At 46.2% G+C, this 17,124-nt stretch overlaps 2 protein-coding genes and 1 pseudogene across 4 annotated transcripts in view; 1 reads left to right on the top strand and 2 right to left on the bottom strand.

Moving 5' to 3' along the window:
* The first annotated feature begins 218 nt into the window (after positions 1-218).
* Positions 219-393, top strand: LOC142558646 (U2 spliceosomal RNA; annotated as a pseudogene).
* Positions 394-4,262: 3,869 nt separating this feature from the next.
* Positions 4,263-6,005, bottom strand: LOC142557287 (lupus La protein-like). Its single transcript, XM_075669009.1, has one exon. The coding sequence runs from the start codon at positions 5,657-5,659 to the stop codon at positions 4,430-4,432; it is 1,230 nt and encodes a 409-aa protein (XP_075525124.1). The 5' UTR covers positions 5,660-6,005; the 3' UTR covers positions 4,263-4,429.
* A 2,912-nt stretch (positions 6,006-8,917) lies between these two features.
* LOC142557283 (uncharacterized) overlaps positions 8,918-17,124 on the bottom strand; it is a 65,635-nt gene continuing 57,428 nt past the window's right edge. For all 3 annotated transcript variants that reach the window (XM_075669004.1, XM_075669003.1, XM_075669005.1), the window contains one exon: positions 8,918-16,230. In XM_075669004.1, the coding sequence (XP_075525119.1) occupies positions 13,431-16,016 (2,586 nt within the window). In that variant the 5' untranslated portion in view covers positions 16,017-16,230 and the 3' untranslated portion in view covers positions 8,918-13,430. The remainder of the gene's footprint in view (positions 16,231-17,124) is intronic.

The following is a 17,124-nucleotide window of genomic DNA, read 5'->3' as shown; positions in this document are numbered from 1 at the left end:
GGTGCTGACGTCACACATAGGAGGTACCATAGTTGACAATAAATGGCGCCACTCCAATTTTCAATTTTTGTCATTTTCTCGCTTACAAAAGCTGTTCTCATTACGAATTCATTATTACATAAGCATACTCTTTCATTCTAGCTCGACTTAGTATTTGACTTTAGTGTCCCTTTAAAATGAATAAAGTGCATGAAAGCCAACTTGCTACACTAAGTGCACTTCCTTATATATATATATATATTATTTCTCTTACAATGCCGAATGTATGTGGTTCTATTTGGACCGAAGATATTAAAACTTATTTTTGGAAGTTGGCGAAGTGCTTGAAGCCTGCATCACCTTTGCGGCGGATCGGCCTGGTACTGCACTGTCTCCGAGATCAGTCCACGCATTCCTGTGCACGCATCGTGTTACGGATGTAATCTGGCCAGGGTACCCCTCTGGGAACACATACGGGGATGCATATGGGGGCTAGATGTAAACAGCTTTGCTGTAGAAAAATAAGGGCAGCAGGGCAGAGAGAGACAGATCCAGACTGACCTCGGAGAAATGTTTCTAAAAGTGAAGATGGGTGTACACGCTAGTGTAACATCTCTTCCTCTACCACCTCTACTCTCTGGACTGAGCATAACAATAATTTTTATTTCCATCAGTACAGCATTGACGGAGGCATTGAGAATAGAAGCGACTGCTTGACTAGGTTCCCCCTGCACATCAGTCAGAGGCTGGGGAGCAATGGAACGAGCATCCCCCTTATTTGGCAAAACATTCCATTTTTACAGCGATGCCGTTATGGGGAGCTTCGCAGCCATTTTCACCAGGCAGAATCCTCGGTATAAATCAGCAACACAACCTGCGTCTGAGTCCCAAATTGTTGCTTTGAAACGCAATTGCCAATGATTGTAACGCAAAAGTTACCTTGCGTTCACCTCGCATGAATAGACCACGCATTCTTTTTAGCCAGTACTCCGGTAATTCTTGTCTCTCACGTGTTTTACCGCCTACATGTCAGACGTCGGTGAGGAGTTTGTACGGCTGCAGTGGTAAACAGCCAGCAGTGAATCCTACGTAGAAGCCTAGAAGCAGTCGTATCACCAGGGTGTCAGTGATAAATCATCACTAATAGCCCGCAGACAGGTCCCTAGTACATACTTCCGAAGGGTTAATTGGATGGTTGTTCCTCAGTAAACTGGTGCAGCCCACTTTTGGGGATTGGTCATGAATTTGGTAGTGCGAGGGTTAAAAAAAATAATACTTGTAGGTTTTGCGAACTTGTAAAGCTTTGCTGTGCTTGGTGTATCAGATGCTCAGAGTGGCGGTTTTTTTTTTTGCTGGTGGGTTGTCGTATATTTTTTTTTGAGGTCTGGGAACAAATTCATAGGTTCCCTAAAGGAAACAATGGAGAAAGGTGTCCCACATAATGAACGCCATGTAGAACACGCCCACCCATGGAACAAATTAGGTTCGTTCTGCAAGGCACCGCCGTAAATGGGGTCAGTTCAAAGCTGTCCTCCCCGATATTGTCGGTTGAACACGTTGGCACACATGGCCTTCACCTGTGTTAGCATTGTTGAAACTTGCAGATGCAGACGTTACAGCATCATCAAAGGCAAGTTTGAAGAACATTAGATTTCTTGTACAAATGTCATATATGAAAGGGCCATTTTCAGCTATTACAGTCAACTGCCACATGCGACCGTAGTCATTTATTACCAACCTATTCAACCTCATGGAAATCTGTGATTAATATAGCAGCTTGGGCTTGTTGGTTTTCCATCCTGCAAGTAACAGCGCAAAATGTAGACAAGAGACGAGACAAGAAGACACCACAAGCGCTGTGGTGTCTTCTTGTCTCGTCTCTTGTCTACATTTTGCGCTGTTACTAGCAGTCTGTGATTAAAGTTCTCTGAAAGATGATCTCAACTGTCTGGTGGTTGGATTCTTTAGACACGGCGTTGAGTGAAAAGCTGCTGCTAGACTCCAAACTTGCACTACAGTCCGCTGCAAAGATCTTGTGAAGAAACATCAGAAAGAGCTACACCAAGCTGCTCCAGTTTTTGCATATGTTCAGACATCTAAGAGGATGCCAAGAGCACGGAAAAACGCCATGGAAGTTGGGCAAGCCAACCAGCAGTACCACTGCATCGACAATTTGCCCCTGGTAAGGCAGTAGCCAAGTACACTTCGAAAAGCAGTGTACAGCTTCAGGCAAGCAGTGACATAATTGCGTGAAGTGACAATCTGCAAGCCGGGATGCCAGAACATGACACCTCTGGCACACACAGGTAAGCATGAGGCAGCCGACACAGAATAAGTCTTCCTGGGTGAACTATTCGATGCCAATTGAGAACACCTGGCATGTTGTAGCATTTGCAGACAACTGCCCAATGCTGTTTTCAGGATCGACACAGAAGCAGACATGTCCCTCCAGCGTGAGTGCATGACAGCACAGGCACATGGATAAGCCAAGAACTGCGGACAAGCCGATTTTTAGGATCAGGCAGAACCAATAGCAACATGCTTCATGTTTGACACTACTATATATCATGGCAACAGAAGCTAACTCGCCAAATTGTGTTTGTAGTGCACGGCCTGAAGACTGCACTCTTGCATCAACCAGCCATTTTGTGCTCTTGGTGTATTGGCCCATTTCAAGCCATTGACACAGGCATTCAACCTTCAGCACAGCAGCTCAAAGCTCCACACACAGGTGATGAATGAGTTCAAGTCACTGTTCAAAGGATCAGGAAAGATGAAGAAAGTCACTAAGGTGACAGTGCAACCGAATGCTACTGTACCATACACCATTGATTCTCTTTGAATCAGAGTGACACAGGACAGGCTGGTTTAACCATAAAGTTTCATGCAATTACTAGAGAGAACTCTGGCACTACCGTCTATGGGAGCTGCAAGCGAGGCAGTTCAGCCAGCATGAAATATGGGTATAGATGGATTTGCCCAAATGTTGTCCTGGCTTTAAACGGCTTCGTGACTTTGCAAAGTGATAATGTTTAAGTACTGCATTTTAAATACAGCAGCATTCTAATGCAGGACCTCTAGCACAGAAGCCAAATATTGAAACCGTCATGCCACAGATGCATGGACAAGCAGAACCACTACAATTAGCAGCAACGCTGAGAGTCTGCAGTCTTGTTTTAGAGATTTAGGCCCAGATGAAGCGTAATAAATGAAGCCACAAGGACGTCTGAAGCCCCAAGCTTGAAGACCAGACAAATCCATGTACTACCCATCGTTTGCATGATGGCTGAACTTCTTGTTGGTACCCCATGGTAGTGGCCCACAGTGGAATGCTGCCACAATGTCTGAACTTGTGAAGATTCTTCTCATGAAAAGGTATCGTATGGAGACATGCAAGCAGAGCAGTGGTCCACTGTCATAACCACCACCATGCCGGCTACTATTATTAACAAGACAGTTAATGACAAGTGCATGAGCTGTAGAATGACAAGCTTGGAATGACAACCTGCGAGGTCCAACAGATTCTCGGACCTCAATAAATATCTATCCCCATTAATATGTAGTCCTTCCCTTCCCTCAGTTACATGACAGTGGCTTTAGCCCCTATGAAGCACTAAAAATAACAGGTTTCAGAGGATATGCAGCAGAAGGTGTATGGAACATCTATGGGCCAACATTCGAGTAATTTGACAGTATTGCAGCAACATGACTTCCTTTTGAACTCGACTGGAACACCAACCTGGCACAGTTACAAGTGGGAGCAGATCTACAGAGCTGATCAAGATATGCTTGTTTCCTGAAGTCCCTGCAGACTAGACGTTCTGTTGCAAGCTAGTGCGCTGCAATATACAAACTATCTGTCGGTGCAAAGCTGCCAATCAACTTCCAACTGCTGTGTGTTGCAACTGTTAGCTAATGCTCCAACAGAAGCTGGCATACATAGCAGAAAAAATTGCACAACTTCTCAGATACAGAATATCAGCACTGGCATGCATCTAATCTGTATCCGCCATTATAAAAAGCTGCATTATTTTTTCCATGATGCTCTAATGAAAAATCTAAGGCTGACCACTATATGATCATATGCAAGGCAACTTTGCTGAGACTGAACACTGCACGTCGGCACCAGAATGGTATTCCTGGTAAAGTGATATAGAAAAAAACATTTTATGCTGAATCAGCATAGCCGGTACGCCTACCGTTTTAAGACATGTGGTTCTTTGGCAAAGCACTGCAGGTGCTCTTGAGAACAGCCACATCTAGGGAAACAGCAGCCCATGGGGTGGATGTATGCATTGCACATTTAATGCAAATGAGGGAGTTACAGCGCAGAACTGCCAAGTGCTTTTAACTTATGGTACATGAAGCGAATGAAAAATGAAATAAAATGAAATTGTCCATAAACAGTTGCAGTCCACACTTGTAATCCCGCTGCATGCTCCCTTCCTGGCTATTCGGCAGCCGCTTCACCGTCGGTCTTGGACCTCTTGGCTTCGCTGGCTGCGCTATCGTCCTTGGCGCCTCCCGTGCTTTCTTGTGCGGCTGGCTTCTTGGCTTCGCTGTTGTCGTCGCCAGCATCGTCTTCGGCGGCGCGCTTCTTGCCTCGGTCTTGCCTCCTGCCGCCCTGCTGGCGACCTCGTCCATGACCACCCTTGTTGCCGCGTTGACCGCCCTTGAAGCGGTTCTTCTTGTCTCGCTTGGCCGCGGTCAGCTTCTTCCAGTACTCGACCTCCTCGTCGCCTTCCAGGGCCTCGGCAGTGACCTCGTTCCCGTAGATCTTGAGGCCTTCGCCCTGCGCCTCGAGCTTGGCCAGGACGGCTTGCGCGGAGCCTTCCTCGACGAAACGCAGCACGGCCTCCGGTTGGCCCCTCGAGTAATCGACGAAAGCGACCGCGGCGTACGGCGCGAGGGCCTGCTTGAGGTTCTCCCACGTGGTCTTCTCGCCGAGCCCTTTGACGCGCAGAAGGCAACCGAGCACGATTTCGGGCGCCTCCGGCTCCTCGGCCGCGCCGGCGTCACCGCCTCCCGCCGCTTCTTTGTCGGCGGCCTTCTTCTTGGCCTTCTCGTCTAGCCTGGCCTGGCGCTCCTGCTTCTTTCGGGCCACGTAGTCCGTCTTCATGGACCGCGTCAGCTCGAGCTCGTTGAACTTGACTCCCTCCTTTGCGAGGAACGCATCGGCTTCTTCCTTGGTCGAGAACGTGGCGAACACGGAGCCCTTGAACTTGCGCGTCTTGGGGTAGCGCCTCATGAAGACGTTGATGCACTGGCCGAACTGTCCGAAAAATTCCAGCAGGTCGTCGATGGTGGCGGTGGCCGGGAAACCCTTGGCGTAGACGCTCAGTTCGTCCAGCTTCTGCTGGTGTTCCTTGTTGCTCTCGGGCACGGGCTTGGCGGCGCTGCGACGGATCTTCTTCCCGTCGTCGCTGACCTCCAAGAGCTGACTGGTGGACTTTTTCAGCGCCTCGGCCACCACGTTCTCCGCCGTGGTGAGGCTCTTGAGCCTGTTGAATGTCAGCAGGGTTTCTATCGTCACCCAGCCATCGTCCAGTTTGAGCTTGCCCTGGAGGAACTTGTCGCGAGGCAAGTTGAAGTCGCCAAAATAGTACTCGACCTGCTTGATGATTTGGGCCTCGAGGGCCGACACGTCGGCGGAGGCGTTTTCCACGTCCGCATTCGTCATTGTCGAGCTTCACGGGCGCACCATTCAACTACGAACGACGCACTCACAATGGTAGTCGAGGAACAAAGCGCGGAGGGCTAAGCCGGCGTCATGGCATATTCCCGACGTTCCACGTGCAACGTTGTTTCAGGCCTGTCAGTATCCTCCAAGGACTCGCAGGCGACGTGGCGCAAGACGTTTCAGGCACCGAGAAGCTCTTCGGCTCTTTTATAGGTTTCCACACGTCTTCTGCGCAGTTGACGTTCTAGCTTGTAGAGCTCCAAACGTTCAGCGAACGCGCGTACGACGCAAATGCTGGAACCACGCCGGCAGCAAGAAGCCAATGGCGCCTATGGCTCAGCTACGGCTCGGCCAAAACTTTGACTGTACTTGACTACGTTCTCGACTTCAACTTGTTTTGGCTTGAGCAAGCTCGCACACCTACCATCATCACCACCATTTCCCTTTAAAGAGCCGCGCGAAATTTAAAACCAAAACGCGCGCGAGTAGAGTTCGAGTCCTACGCAATTTTGTGCGAGACACACACGCATATCAGCAAGCCGTCTTTGTTCCTGCCCCAGAAAGGCTTCTCCTAGTTGAAAGAACTTACTTTTAATTTTACATGTTAATTTATTACTGAAATTTTATTCACTAGCTACATGTTTTATGCAGTAACATTTACCTTCTACCGTTCTCTACATTTCTCCTTACATCTTAGGCTGCTCATCGACGACCTGGATTCTATTATTCGGCTAAATATTTTACTCCACTCATTCCTTAGTCCCGAGCGCCCCTCGAGACTGAGGAACTTCAGCTCTTTCAGCTGTCAAGCTTCCGAACGACGCGGCGGGCCTAATGTGGCCTAATATTTCTTTTCGTTCCAACGGAGAGTGGTAACGGCTCGTCTGACCAACCCTCATCCCTCCAAGTCGATTCCTTGTCTCTCTTCTCGTCTTCCTTGTTTCTGGCACTTCAGTTTCCGGCTGAAAGTCGGCGTTTGTATGCGTCTCACTTTCCTGTCCCGTTCCCTGGAACTGTTTTAAATGCGCCGTTCTCGCGCCAGACATGACGCAATCGGAGCTAAATTTAGCCTCTCGCTCGCCGTACAGAGGGCAGTACGTTTGTCGGTCCGAGTGGCAGTTGTCGCGTTCGAGAGAGGTCACTCTGCCACATTTAGTAGGTTGGCATCAAAGCTGACATACGAACACGACAGTCATTATGACCTGTACCCATTAGGAGTTACAAGGCTCACAAGCAACCACGCAGAAATCGCAACTGCTTGGCTATGGCGCCTCCGCGTCAGACGCGCCGAGCCCAGATATGGCGTGACGTCACGGCGCAGCAACGCAGGGGGTACACGCCCACCTTTATCGATTGCAAAATTAAACCGCAGGTCCTCATTAGCTGTGTCAGCTTTGTAATGCACAGCATTGGGTTTTTTTTTTTTAGCTGCTTTTCGAGGGTGCACGGACTTTTGTCCAGCCAATTTTTAGGGGTTTTTTTTTTCTTTTTTTCTCCATGTACTTGAGTTTGCATCATGTATATCTGTGCGTGTGATATGAAATTAACTTTGAATGTAACCTGCGTATTTCTTAACGGTCATTTCTCTACCCTAGTGCCCATACACCCTCTGCTGCACGCACTAGACATTTCACTTGCCAACTGCGACTGTGTCCCGGATACAGCCTACCCAGTTTTTCTTCTTTTGAGACAACAGAAACTTCGACTATAATGAGCCATCATTACAGACAGTGCTAATAAAACAAATGTGCATATTTATATATCCTTTTTTCCACACTTCGCACCAATCCTGCTTGGTCTTTGAAATCATACATAACATGCGGACTGATGACATACATCACCCCAAACTGCATACACAGTTACAGGCATGTCAACACGCATTCTACATGTGAACCCCCACCCTCATATCACTGCTTTACAAGCTCGGCCTACAACATCCATGCACCGAATGTCTTGTCCTTCTCGGGCACTCCACCTTAACCTTCCGTACCAAGGGACTTGGTCATCATCTACTGACCAATGATTACCCAACAAGGTTTTTTTATTTCGAAACCCCTCCCAACCCCTCGCTGCCCTTGTTATGGTGCCGTGCAATTCGGCTATCACAAAGCAGCTGTGGGGTGGGTGAAAGTTCAACACATGCTAGCATCCGTATACAATGCGTAGCTCTGAAAGTCGCATAAATTTCCACGATTATTCTTTAAAAGCAAAGCTCTCTTTTCCTATCCCACGCTTCACCTTTTTTGGTGGTGTCTCGCCGACTACAATGGCTTCTGACCAACTGTGCCAGCGAGCACGCTTGTGTTCTGCATAATAAAACATCAGATCACAATAAAATCCTGTACATGTAATGTCCGCTTATGGGAATCTAAAGCACGTAGACTTAATGTAAATAAAACCAGAGATTTAATCACCTCTTTCTTAAATTGCCCACATTTGGAATGGCTGTATGAAATGATTGCTGCATATTAATCGATTCCCACAATATGGCACGTACCCACAACGAGGGATGGCTCATGAAGTGTGTCTGCGTGTTGATCATGATGAGTTTCCACACAATGGCATGTACCCATGATGGGGGTTTCGCCAATAAGTGGGAGGTACATATCGTGCTAGGAGGTTTTAAAAAAACTTGATATTGTGCCACTGTCAACGAGCTCTTTGAGATTGCCACACGATTTCCGCACTATAACGCATACCCACCAAGAGGGAGTGGCCAAGACGCCACTGGTACATTTAAACTAAAAGGTACATGAAGAAATACAATCCCTTACAAGATTTGTCACATTGCGTAGCATCCTGCATTGCACACTCACATTGAGAGCACACGTGCACACAATCTTCCTTTACACCAAAGATGCAGGAGTCAAATGGTTGATTTTGTAGCTTTTCATGAAGTGCTTCAGTTGAAATAAATGGCTACATCTGCGTTGTATCTGCATGTTTCTTTAGTAGCAACATGGACAAGCCTAGCTTTATCTTGGTGTTTACTCATGCTTTCGGTAGATGGCAGCCCACAATTCATGGAAGAGCGCAAGCAGAAGCTAATTAATTTTTTTCTGAGGAAGTAAAAAATGTTGGCAGCTGGGGTCTTTCAAAATAATTTGGCCCTTTTTCTGGCCAAATTTGAGATAATAATTTGAGATAGCAGGGTTACGCAAGAAATCAATGAAGTGTGTTCACACGCGTGTTGTACTTCTCTGTAAATACCTCATCATGTCTTTTTCCCTTTACACAGCTGTAGTAAGGACATAACAAAACCAGATAAAACAATTTATTCTCTATATCAAATGCTAAACATACTGACCAATACTCAAATAAATTAACTACCGCCTAACGAACTGAACATAACATGTATCCAACTCTGGGCGTCTGCTTCCAGGTGAAAAGCCGCCTCAACCGATGCTTCAGCGCACACTTTGGTGGTGGATGCGTTGCAGCGGTAAAGTGCGGACATTGGGGGAAGTGACCCAGAGTTTGTGCACAGCTTCGTTAAGAATGAAGGCAAGGCTTAGTGATGTTGAGAAACACTTTAAGGGGCAGGAAGTAATTGCTGCTTGCTTTGCACAACAGCGCGAAAACAACAGGACGAACAACAAGAGGCTACGACAAACAGCACTGTCATCCCCTCTTTGTTCGTCCTGTCTTCTCTGTGCTCTTCAGTAAAGCATGCCTTATTAAAAAGGCCAGGCGTGAACTGCCTACTATGCCTTGTTTTGTTTTCAGTAAATGATTCCAACTTCTTTTCTTCCACTGGAGATCCCAAATCCATATGATACAAATGTAACACAAAAGTTTATGTTCAACGAAACATGTTACTGGCCCAGTTTCTGCATGTTTTCTTTGCCAGAATCGCAATGCACCAAAAGAATAAGTACAAGAGAACTCGCATGGACTGGTGCCAGTTCACATCAATTCTCTCAGCCTTGCTCTTTTGCTGCACCAGAATTCTGGTTTACACTCGCTCATACTAAATTGCATGGCATATAAACCTATTTTAATGCAAAAGCATTATATGCGCCATTACACGAAAATCCGGCCTTTGTCGTCGGCGGCGTGACCGAATGATAGTGCGAGAAATGGCCGACGGCAAAGAGTAAAACCACATAAACAAATACTCGAGCTGACGTCAAATTTTTCGGGAAGGTTCCTGTAAACAAAGTAAATTAATGCCTTTGAACAGAATATTAGGTAAATTTCGGTCTGGGTGGGAATCGAACCCAGGCCTCTAGAGGGTGAGACGAGCACGCTTCCCTGACCGTCTCGGCAGCTCTGCAGTTCTGGTTAACTAAATGTGTGCGTAGTGTGTATGTCATTGCGCACGTCATGTCCTAGCCATCTGGCTGACTAAACATGTGGCCTACGGCACGCATCGTCGGGCATGCGACAGCACAGCCAATGGGTCGGAGGCAGCGCCACGTCCCGAGTGCATGAAATAAAAAGCATTAATGTCCAATTGAATGCTGCTGAACGGTCCTTCAAGTTAGGAACTCCTCGTGGGCAAGTGAGTGCATTGAGACGCTTTCATATGGCCTTACTGAGGCGCAGTTAAAATGCAGGCAAGAGCTTGCACGGGCAAGGAACACGCAGAAAAAAAACATTTCACCTAAGAGACTATAATGCTTTCGCATTCCCACACATAAGACGTGTCTCTGACAAGTATTTTTGTGCACAAGCATGTCATTCATAGCTGCAGTTTGACTAGATTCCAAGGTGTGTTTTGGACCTGCATCAATTCTTTCTTTATTCTTTTCGTAAATCACGAAAAGTTGTCTGCCGGATCAGGTGGTTTCAGGTGCAAAGCAGTGTTATCCATGTGCGTATCTGAATGTGTTTTAATGCCATCATGTTGCATTTAGTACAGAGCGAGTTTGTGCTGTAAATCTGTCTTGCAACAGCAGCAGCATCAACTTTGACAAAATTCCAGTTAGATGCACCATACACGTAAACAAGTCTTGTCACATGTTGGAACCCTCAATCTGTTCATTAGACACTAACACATTAGCTCAGTTCCAAGCTCCTACACAGTGTTTATGTGTACTGTAAAGGTTTCAGTAAGCAATCCTCAATAATGCCAACATAGACAGTAATGTTAATGAGGATTTTCCTTTTATTTGCTTTCGACCAGCACAATGCTTAACTTGGCCAAGCAGTAGCTGGTTGCTTGAAAAGGGAATTCTTCATTTCGGGTAAAGGAAGGAACACGAGATTACAAGTCTCCAAAAAGATACAGCAATGGTGCTCCCATATTGTAGACGCACCAAAGGTGCAGGTGCCACAATTGCTCTTGGATTGTGACAACAATTAAAAACACTGCAATCAGGTGTAACATACAAACATTTGGTATCAGCACAGTCAGCGACCATTCTGCACATCACATTGCTCACATGCTCAAAAAAAAAGAACAAGAAAGGGCACTCAACATTTCATTGTCGTATTACAGAAGTCCTTTTAACAAACCAAAAACGCTGCACAGAAGGGTTCCTTGGGCTGTTAAACAGCAAGCGCAGCAATTCAAACAGTGTACCAAGACAAGGTATTAAAAGCAATGCACCATAAAATGTGAGCGCAGATTTGCCAGTGCTTTAAACTGTAAGAGCTGTTTCTACCTAGCTTCCTCATATCTTAAAATGTGCATGTGCACTAGAACAATACTCACTCAAGCCTAACACATTCACAAGCTATAGGAAACCACAAGCTAGGTCAGGCCACTCAGAACTGCCAAAATTTAATCGACAAGCTCTAGCTAACTGGTGTAAGGGATTATCACATCTAAGTATCAACTACTTGCAAAAAGCTGCACTACTTGCAAAAAGCTGCGCAGAAGACTAGGATACAGACACATACAGACAGACAAAAGGACAACAAAAAGAACATTTCAATTAACGAACCCATTCAGTGAATGCGTGAGCAGCTGCAGAGTGAACAGAAGGAGTCCACCAATTCCATAGACCCTGCTATTTTCCATTACGAGTACACAAAATAACACTTTCTTTCAAAAACATTTACGAGATCTACGCAGCAGGTCTACCGTGCAACAATTTCAGCATGAATAATTTTAAAAACTTGACACACCAACGACCACAGTTGTAAAATATGTACCACTGGTGTGCCAACTCTTTCGTTACCGCATCTACAGAAATCAATCATCATACTAGCAACATCATGCACCTTCTGAAATTACAATTGAACTTCCAACTATTGTCAGATTTCATCATTCTTGGCATGTTGGCAAGTTTGTAAAAATAAACCTTCAACTGGCTGTACAGTTGAAACTAGTCTCCAGTGCTTTTTGCACTTCCTCAATAAAAAGACGCAACATTTGTGCTTTGGTCGACTCGGCGACATAATTTTTAAATGACAGTAGCAATGAAGGCACAGACAATCCTCCCGTATTTTCAATTTTCCGATCCCACGTACAGGCACTTTTAACAGTCTCAAACGACGTACATATGCTCACGAGTGCTCATTTTGATAATTGTGTTCGACTAATATCAAATGCAACTTTATTTTCCCCACTGTGAGTTGCTTTTATCAATCAGCAATTTGACAGCGCGTGTACAAATTACTACAAGCAAGCCTTCCTGTCGTGCGGCGTTTTCACTCACGCAAAAGCACACAGTTGATTTCAGACTGACCTTCAACCAAGTGCCCTTTTAGTGCACAATATTTTGCAATCTCTCCACATTATGGTACGACACTGAACAACTTAACAAGGCATGTAGAGGCTCCAGCAACAGTTGAATGTGCAGCAGGCCACACTGTTCACTCAGAAAAGCTGATCGAACACAATAATCAAGCGTGAGGAGGCTTCTGCATGATCCCTGACCCTGACAACCCTTGCTTCGCGAGTCTAAAAAATGTAATAACAATCCAGGTGCCTGCTGCAATGAGTAAAAACAAGTGCCCCCTGCGCAATGGGAACTTGCCTGTTTTCATGCAAAGCTACTTTTCCGCATAGTATGGGCGTATTTATGGCTAGTACTGATGCCAACAAATCTTCATAATAATTTGCTTGCGTGATCTGACATACAAAAAATGGGAACTAGGAACCAAGTGTATATTTTGTATATTTCAGATCTTTTTTTTTTTTCTCTGGGTAGTCATATTAAAAAGGCCAAATTATTAGTTTCATTCATGTTTCTTGAGGGGCTTCTTTGAAGCTTCATTTAATTCTCAAAAGATGCCTGAGCAATTATTACTGCTACATGTCCATTCAAAGCACCAGCAAACAGGCTATAAATCTTTGTACTGCAGTACTTATGGTTGTCATAACATTAAAAGTGCAAAAGCACTAAAAACAAACACATTTCTTGCGGTAACGAAAGAGTTAAATAATTTATACATTACTAAAAACAAAAAAGCAAGGCCTGCTGCTTTCCATATATACACACTTTGATTTAGCTATGCAGAAACTTTTAGCACACTAAACAAGATAGATTTAAAAGATAGCCATCATTAATTATGAGGACATAAATGAAAGCAGAAAAGGTGCACAGGTTATAAAATGCCCATCAAGGGTAAATATGCAACTTGTACTTATCTTACACAGATATACCCTTGAAGTCACCTTATACCTCACAAAACTTAATAGTACATAATGCTATTTCACATTTCTTCTCATACAATGGCCCAATTGAACACAAGGCTTTACATTAGTAAAGTGCAATTATGAACATAATATAAGATAGTAGAAACGAATAAGACAGTAATATGTTTTTCACCTAGATGATAACACTGCAGTACCTTGCGGTGACATGTTAACAGTCCGTCAGACTACAATATCCGTTACCTTCAGATGGGAAAAGATGTTGAGCCAACAAAAGATGTTCAGACAGTCTATTTGCCGTGCCCCTTCTGGGTGCGGCCAGCAAGTGACCGGCACTTGGCACACACCTGTGATAGCAAACAGGTTTGTCGTGATGTGTCGACGGGCATTGCGCATCGCCTCCTGCGCACGGTGTGGTCCGACAATGCTGGCAAGATGGTTCTGGAAAGAGTCTGTCAGGCAAAGCTCCTCGAAAGCCACAGCTGGATACCGCTGGGTACCAAACCTCCCTGGCTCCATGGCAAACTCGACAGCTCGGTTGAGGTACGAGACATTGCGCCGAAGGATTTCATGAATCTCGAAGATAGTCTCCCTGAAGCTGGGCTTCTCCCAAATCTTGAGGGAGGTCAGGACGTGATTTGCTGGCAGCTCGCGAGCAATCAGTTGCAGCTCAGAAAGCTTGGTGGTAATGTAGCCAAAATGGGTGAGTGTTGTGTTGCCCTTCAACATGTCCACAAATGCGTCAGTGCAGGCAATGTTGCAGGCTGCAAACTCTATCTCCATGAACAACACAGACCGGTTCTTCTTCAAGCCCCTCATGACTGTTTCCAGTGCCACGCTGTCAGCGCTGCAGGAGTTTATCTGAACATGCTTCAATGTTTTCGTCGTACACAGTAGCTTGGCAAACCTCCTGGCAGCGGAACCATCCATAGTGGCTTGGGAATCTATGCAGAGAAATTTTAGGCACGAAACAGTAGCCAGTGCAACAAACAGGTCCTTGAGGCAATCAGCATCGACATCGACGCTTGCATCTAAGTGCACTGAAGTGATACGGTCGGCATGCATGCGGAGGCTCGCTGAGAGCTGAAAAACACCCCGAATGTCATAGCAGCTCAGTCGCACACGGTCATAGGCAGCTGTGCGATTTAAAGCGGCAGTGACTGCCCGTTCATCCTCTTCATCCTCCGCTTCAACGCAGCCCAGCGTTAGCTCCTTCAACACACTGTTGCTGGCAAGTGCTTCGACAAGCGAAACCACTCCCGGTGAGTTGATGTTGTTAGCCTCAAGGTTCAGCTTCTCCAGGTGCATATTGAACTTCAACGCCTGTGCGAGCCGGATCGCTCCAATGTCATCGATAAGGTTGTCCCTGATGTTTACTTCAAGGAGACCAGTGTTAAACTCTAAAAGGATTGCGAAAGACCTGGTTTCCGCTTGCGCAAGGTTGCATGCGGACACTTCCAAGTACTTCAGAGTGCTGTTGTTCTTTAGAACTTCGGCAAGCCTGTCGATGCCACCCGCAGCAACGCGGCACCCATGAATCTCCAGTTTCTCAAGGCTACGATTTGTCTTCAGCCCCTCTGCAATGAACACCAGCTGTTGTTCATCGAAGCATGGCACATCACTCAGCGACAGCTCTCGCAACTTGGTAGACGTGGCAAGGAATTCACCGAGAAAACGTGCTCCGCCAGTTCCGAGGGCATTGTCGTCAAGCCAAATCAGCTCAAGGCCGCTGTTGCGACACAGTCCCTTCATGAGCTCCGTACCAGCCTCGGGCGACATGTCATTTTCCAGGAACTTAACCTTGCGTATGCACTTCGCCCTCGCTATCATGTCACCAATACGTGCAGCTGCGCTTGGCGTCACAGACAGTTTCGAAATGCAAATGTATTCGAGTGCAGGCATCTTGCACAATGAGTATACGAGTGTGCGCTCTGTGGCAGGTAGGAAATCCCAACAGGCAATGGCCAAGCGCCTAAGGCCCCTGTTGCAGGCCAATGCATCGCAGAGTATCTGTGGGTAACCGGATGCCACAGCTGTCTTGTCAAGGTGCAAAGTTTGTATGCACTTGTGCCTTTTGAGGAGCAAGTGGAACAGGATGCAGGCGTCAAAGACCGAGTTGTCGTTTGAGTGCATCACCACCGCTTCGTCGAGAGAACAAACGCAGAGTTTGCGCGGCTCTTCTTCTTTCAGTTCAATGTCGACTCTCATCAGGATGCGGTTGAACGTCCTCAAGTTGTTCAAGATCCAGCAGGGCTTCGTGTCCGTCATCGAGCATGGCAGTTCCATACTGAGGCCGTCCCTTTGAAATTCCATTTGTATTTCTTGTAGACGCTTCACGATGTCCTCTACTGGTGGCAACTCGGGACAATTGTTGTGCAAATGCAGCGCATACAGATGACCTGTGCCAGTGGCAACAGCTCGCCCATGCTGAGCCTCATTGCTACTAGTCAGACTTTTCCTACTCTTTAACGATGGTGCAAATGGTTTGGTACCTGTAGGGCAGCCAGAGGAGGGCCCGCAGGTCTTGGCATCAGTCTTGCTGTTGGAACGGTCATGCAGAACTTTTCCTGTGACCGGCCTGTGCTGTTGTCCACTGCGTTCTGGCCGAAAAGTACACCCAGGTTCAACTCTGCAACGTCTGGGCAAGCTGGGCCTATGGCTCATAGGCGAGTTGCTCGAATCGTTTGTACTTAGCGTAGGGTGGGACTTCCGATTACTTTCCACGGAATCCTGGACACCACTTGGGTGGCAGTGCCAATTATGCTGCTGTGCATTTCTAGGCAATTTGGTGGCTTTGTTTGCACGCATCCTGTTGACCGCAGGGGGTGCAGAGGCATCACCACCAGCTCTCGCACTAATGGGGTCTAAGCGCTTGTACGCCAACTGGTCAGCAGCAAAATCACGAACAGGAACTGAGGGTGCTGCTGTGCATAATGTGCTATCGACTGCACAAGCCACATTCAGCTTTCCAGTGTTTGCAGCCGTGTTGCTGCTCGAAGTATGGGCTACCTGAATGCCAAGCCTGCAATAAAAAAAGACTTACTTTATTACCGTCACAGCAACACAGATCACATTCACTCAAGCTCAACTATGAAAATGCAGCCTACAGCTCCCCCCCGGCCCCCAAAAGAAGTACAGTTTCGCATGTAACATGAAACAGTTGCGCAATAGCCGGCAAAGTATAGTGTGCGGTAGGCCTCTTGCTGCTTTGTGCGGTGCTTGCTTACATGAACATTGGCAGGCATGAGCAAGCAATCTCTTTCAAGAAGTAAAAGCAGTGTTAGTTGGATTTGTTTGTGGAAGTTGCACCTTCCATTAGCGAAGTAGAAAAACTTGGTTTTTATTTTCCCACCTCTAACCGATCTAGACTTAGCCACTGATCTCTACTAAAACAGCCATTAGCTTCTTACTGCCAAATTCATTTTGCTTTTCTCAAATTTAAACTTCAGCTACCCTATTAATAGATCGTACACTACCCTGGAAAAAAAAAAAAACAGAACATTTGCGCCATTCAGTTAACCTGCGAAGAAGCTGAGCACTAAAAGAAGACTAATGAAGACGAAGCATACGCACTCAATCATTGTCATTACATATAGAAGAAGACCAGTTCATTTAGGACCACCTCCACAATTGGGGATGGGATTTGCTAGACACGAAGAAGGCGTGGACGCCAGCTCTATCTCGTACACAGATTTCATTAATGAATTATGGCAGCTACAGGATCTTCAGGATCAATAGTCTCCACTGGTGTAGTAAAAGCAGAGAGGTAGAATCCTGTACTGCCAATCAGTGGGTTGCAAGTCTGAATCCTCGTGGTACAATCCTTGCGGGAATTTTTCTTTTCTTGTAACATCTCGAATATAATTTTGGGTCTCCATCAACAGGGTTGGACGTCACAATGCAACTAGTGCAAATG

This window comes from Dermacentor variabilis, chromosome 9 (genome assembly GCF_050947875.1).
Source record: "Dermacentor variabilis isolate Ectoservices chromosome 9, ASM5094787v1, whole genome shotgun sequence".
NCBI classification, from domain to species: domain Eukaryota; kingdom Metazoa; phylum Arthropoda; class Arachnida; order Ixodida; family Ixodidae; genus Dermacentor; species Dermacentor variabilis.
Note: the sequence above shows the minus strand (reverse complement) of the source record. Positions and strands in the feature narration are given on the sequence as shown.

What these genes read in the sequence shown, in the direction of transcription:
- LOC142557287 (XM_075669009.1), bottom strand. Translation starts at nt 5,659, where the DNA reads ATGACGAATGCGGACGTGGAAAACGCCTCCGCCGACGTGTCGGCCCTC.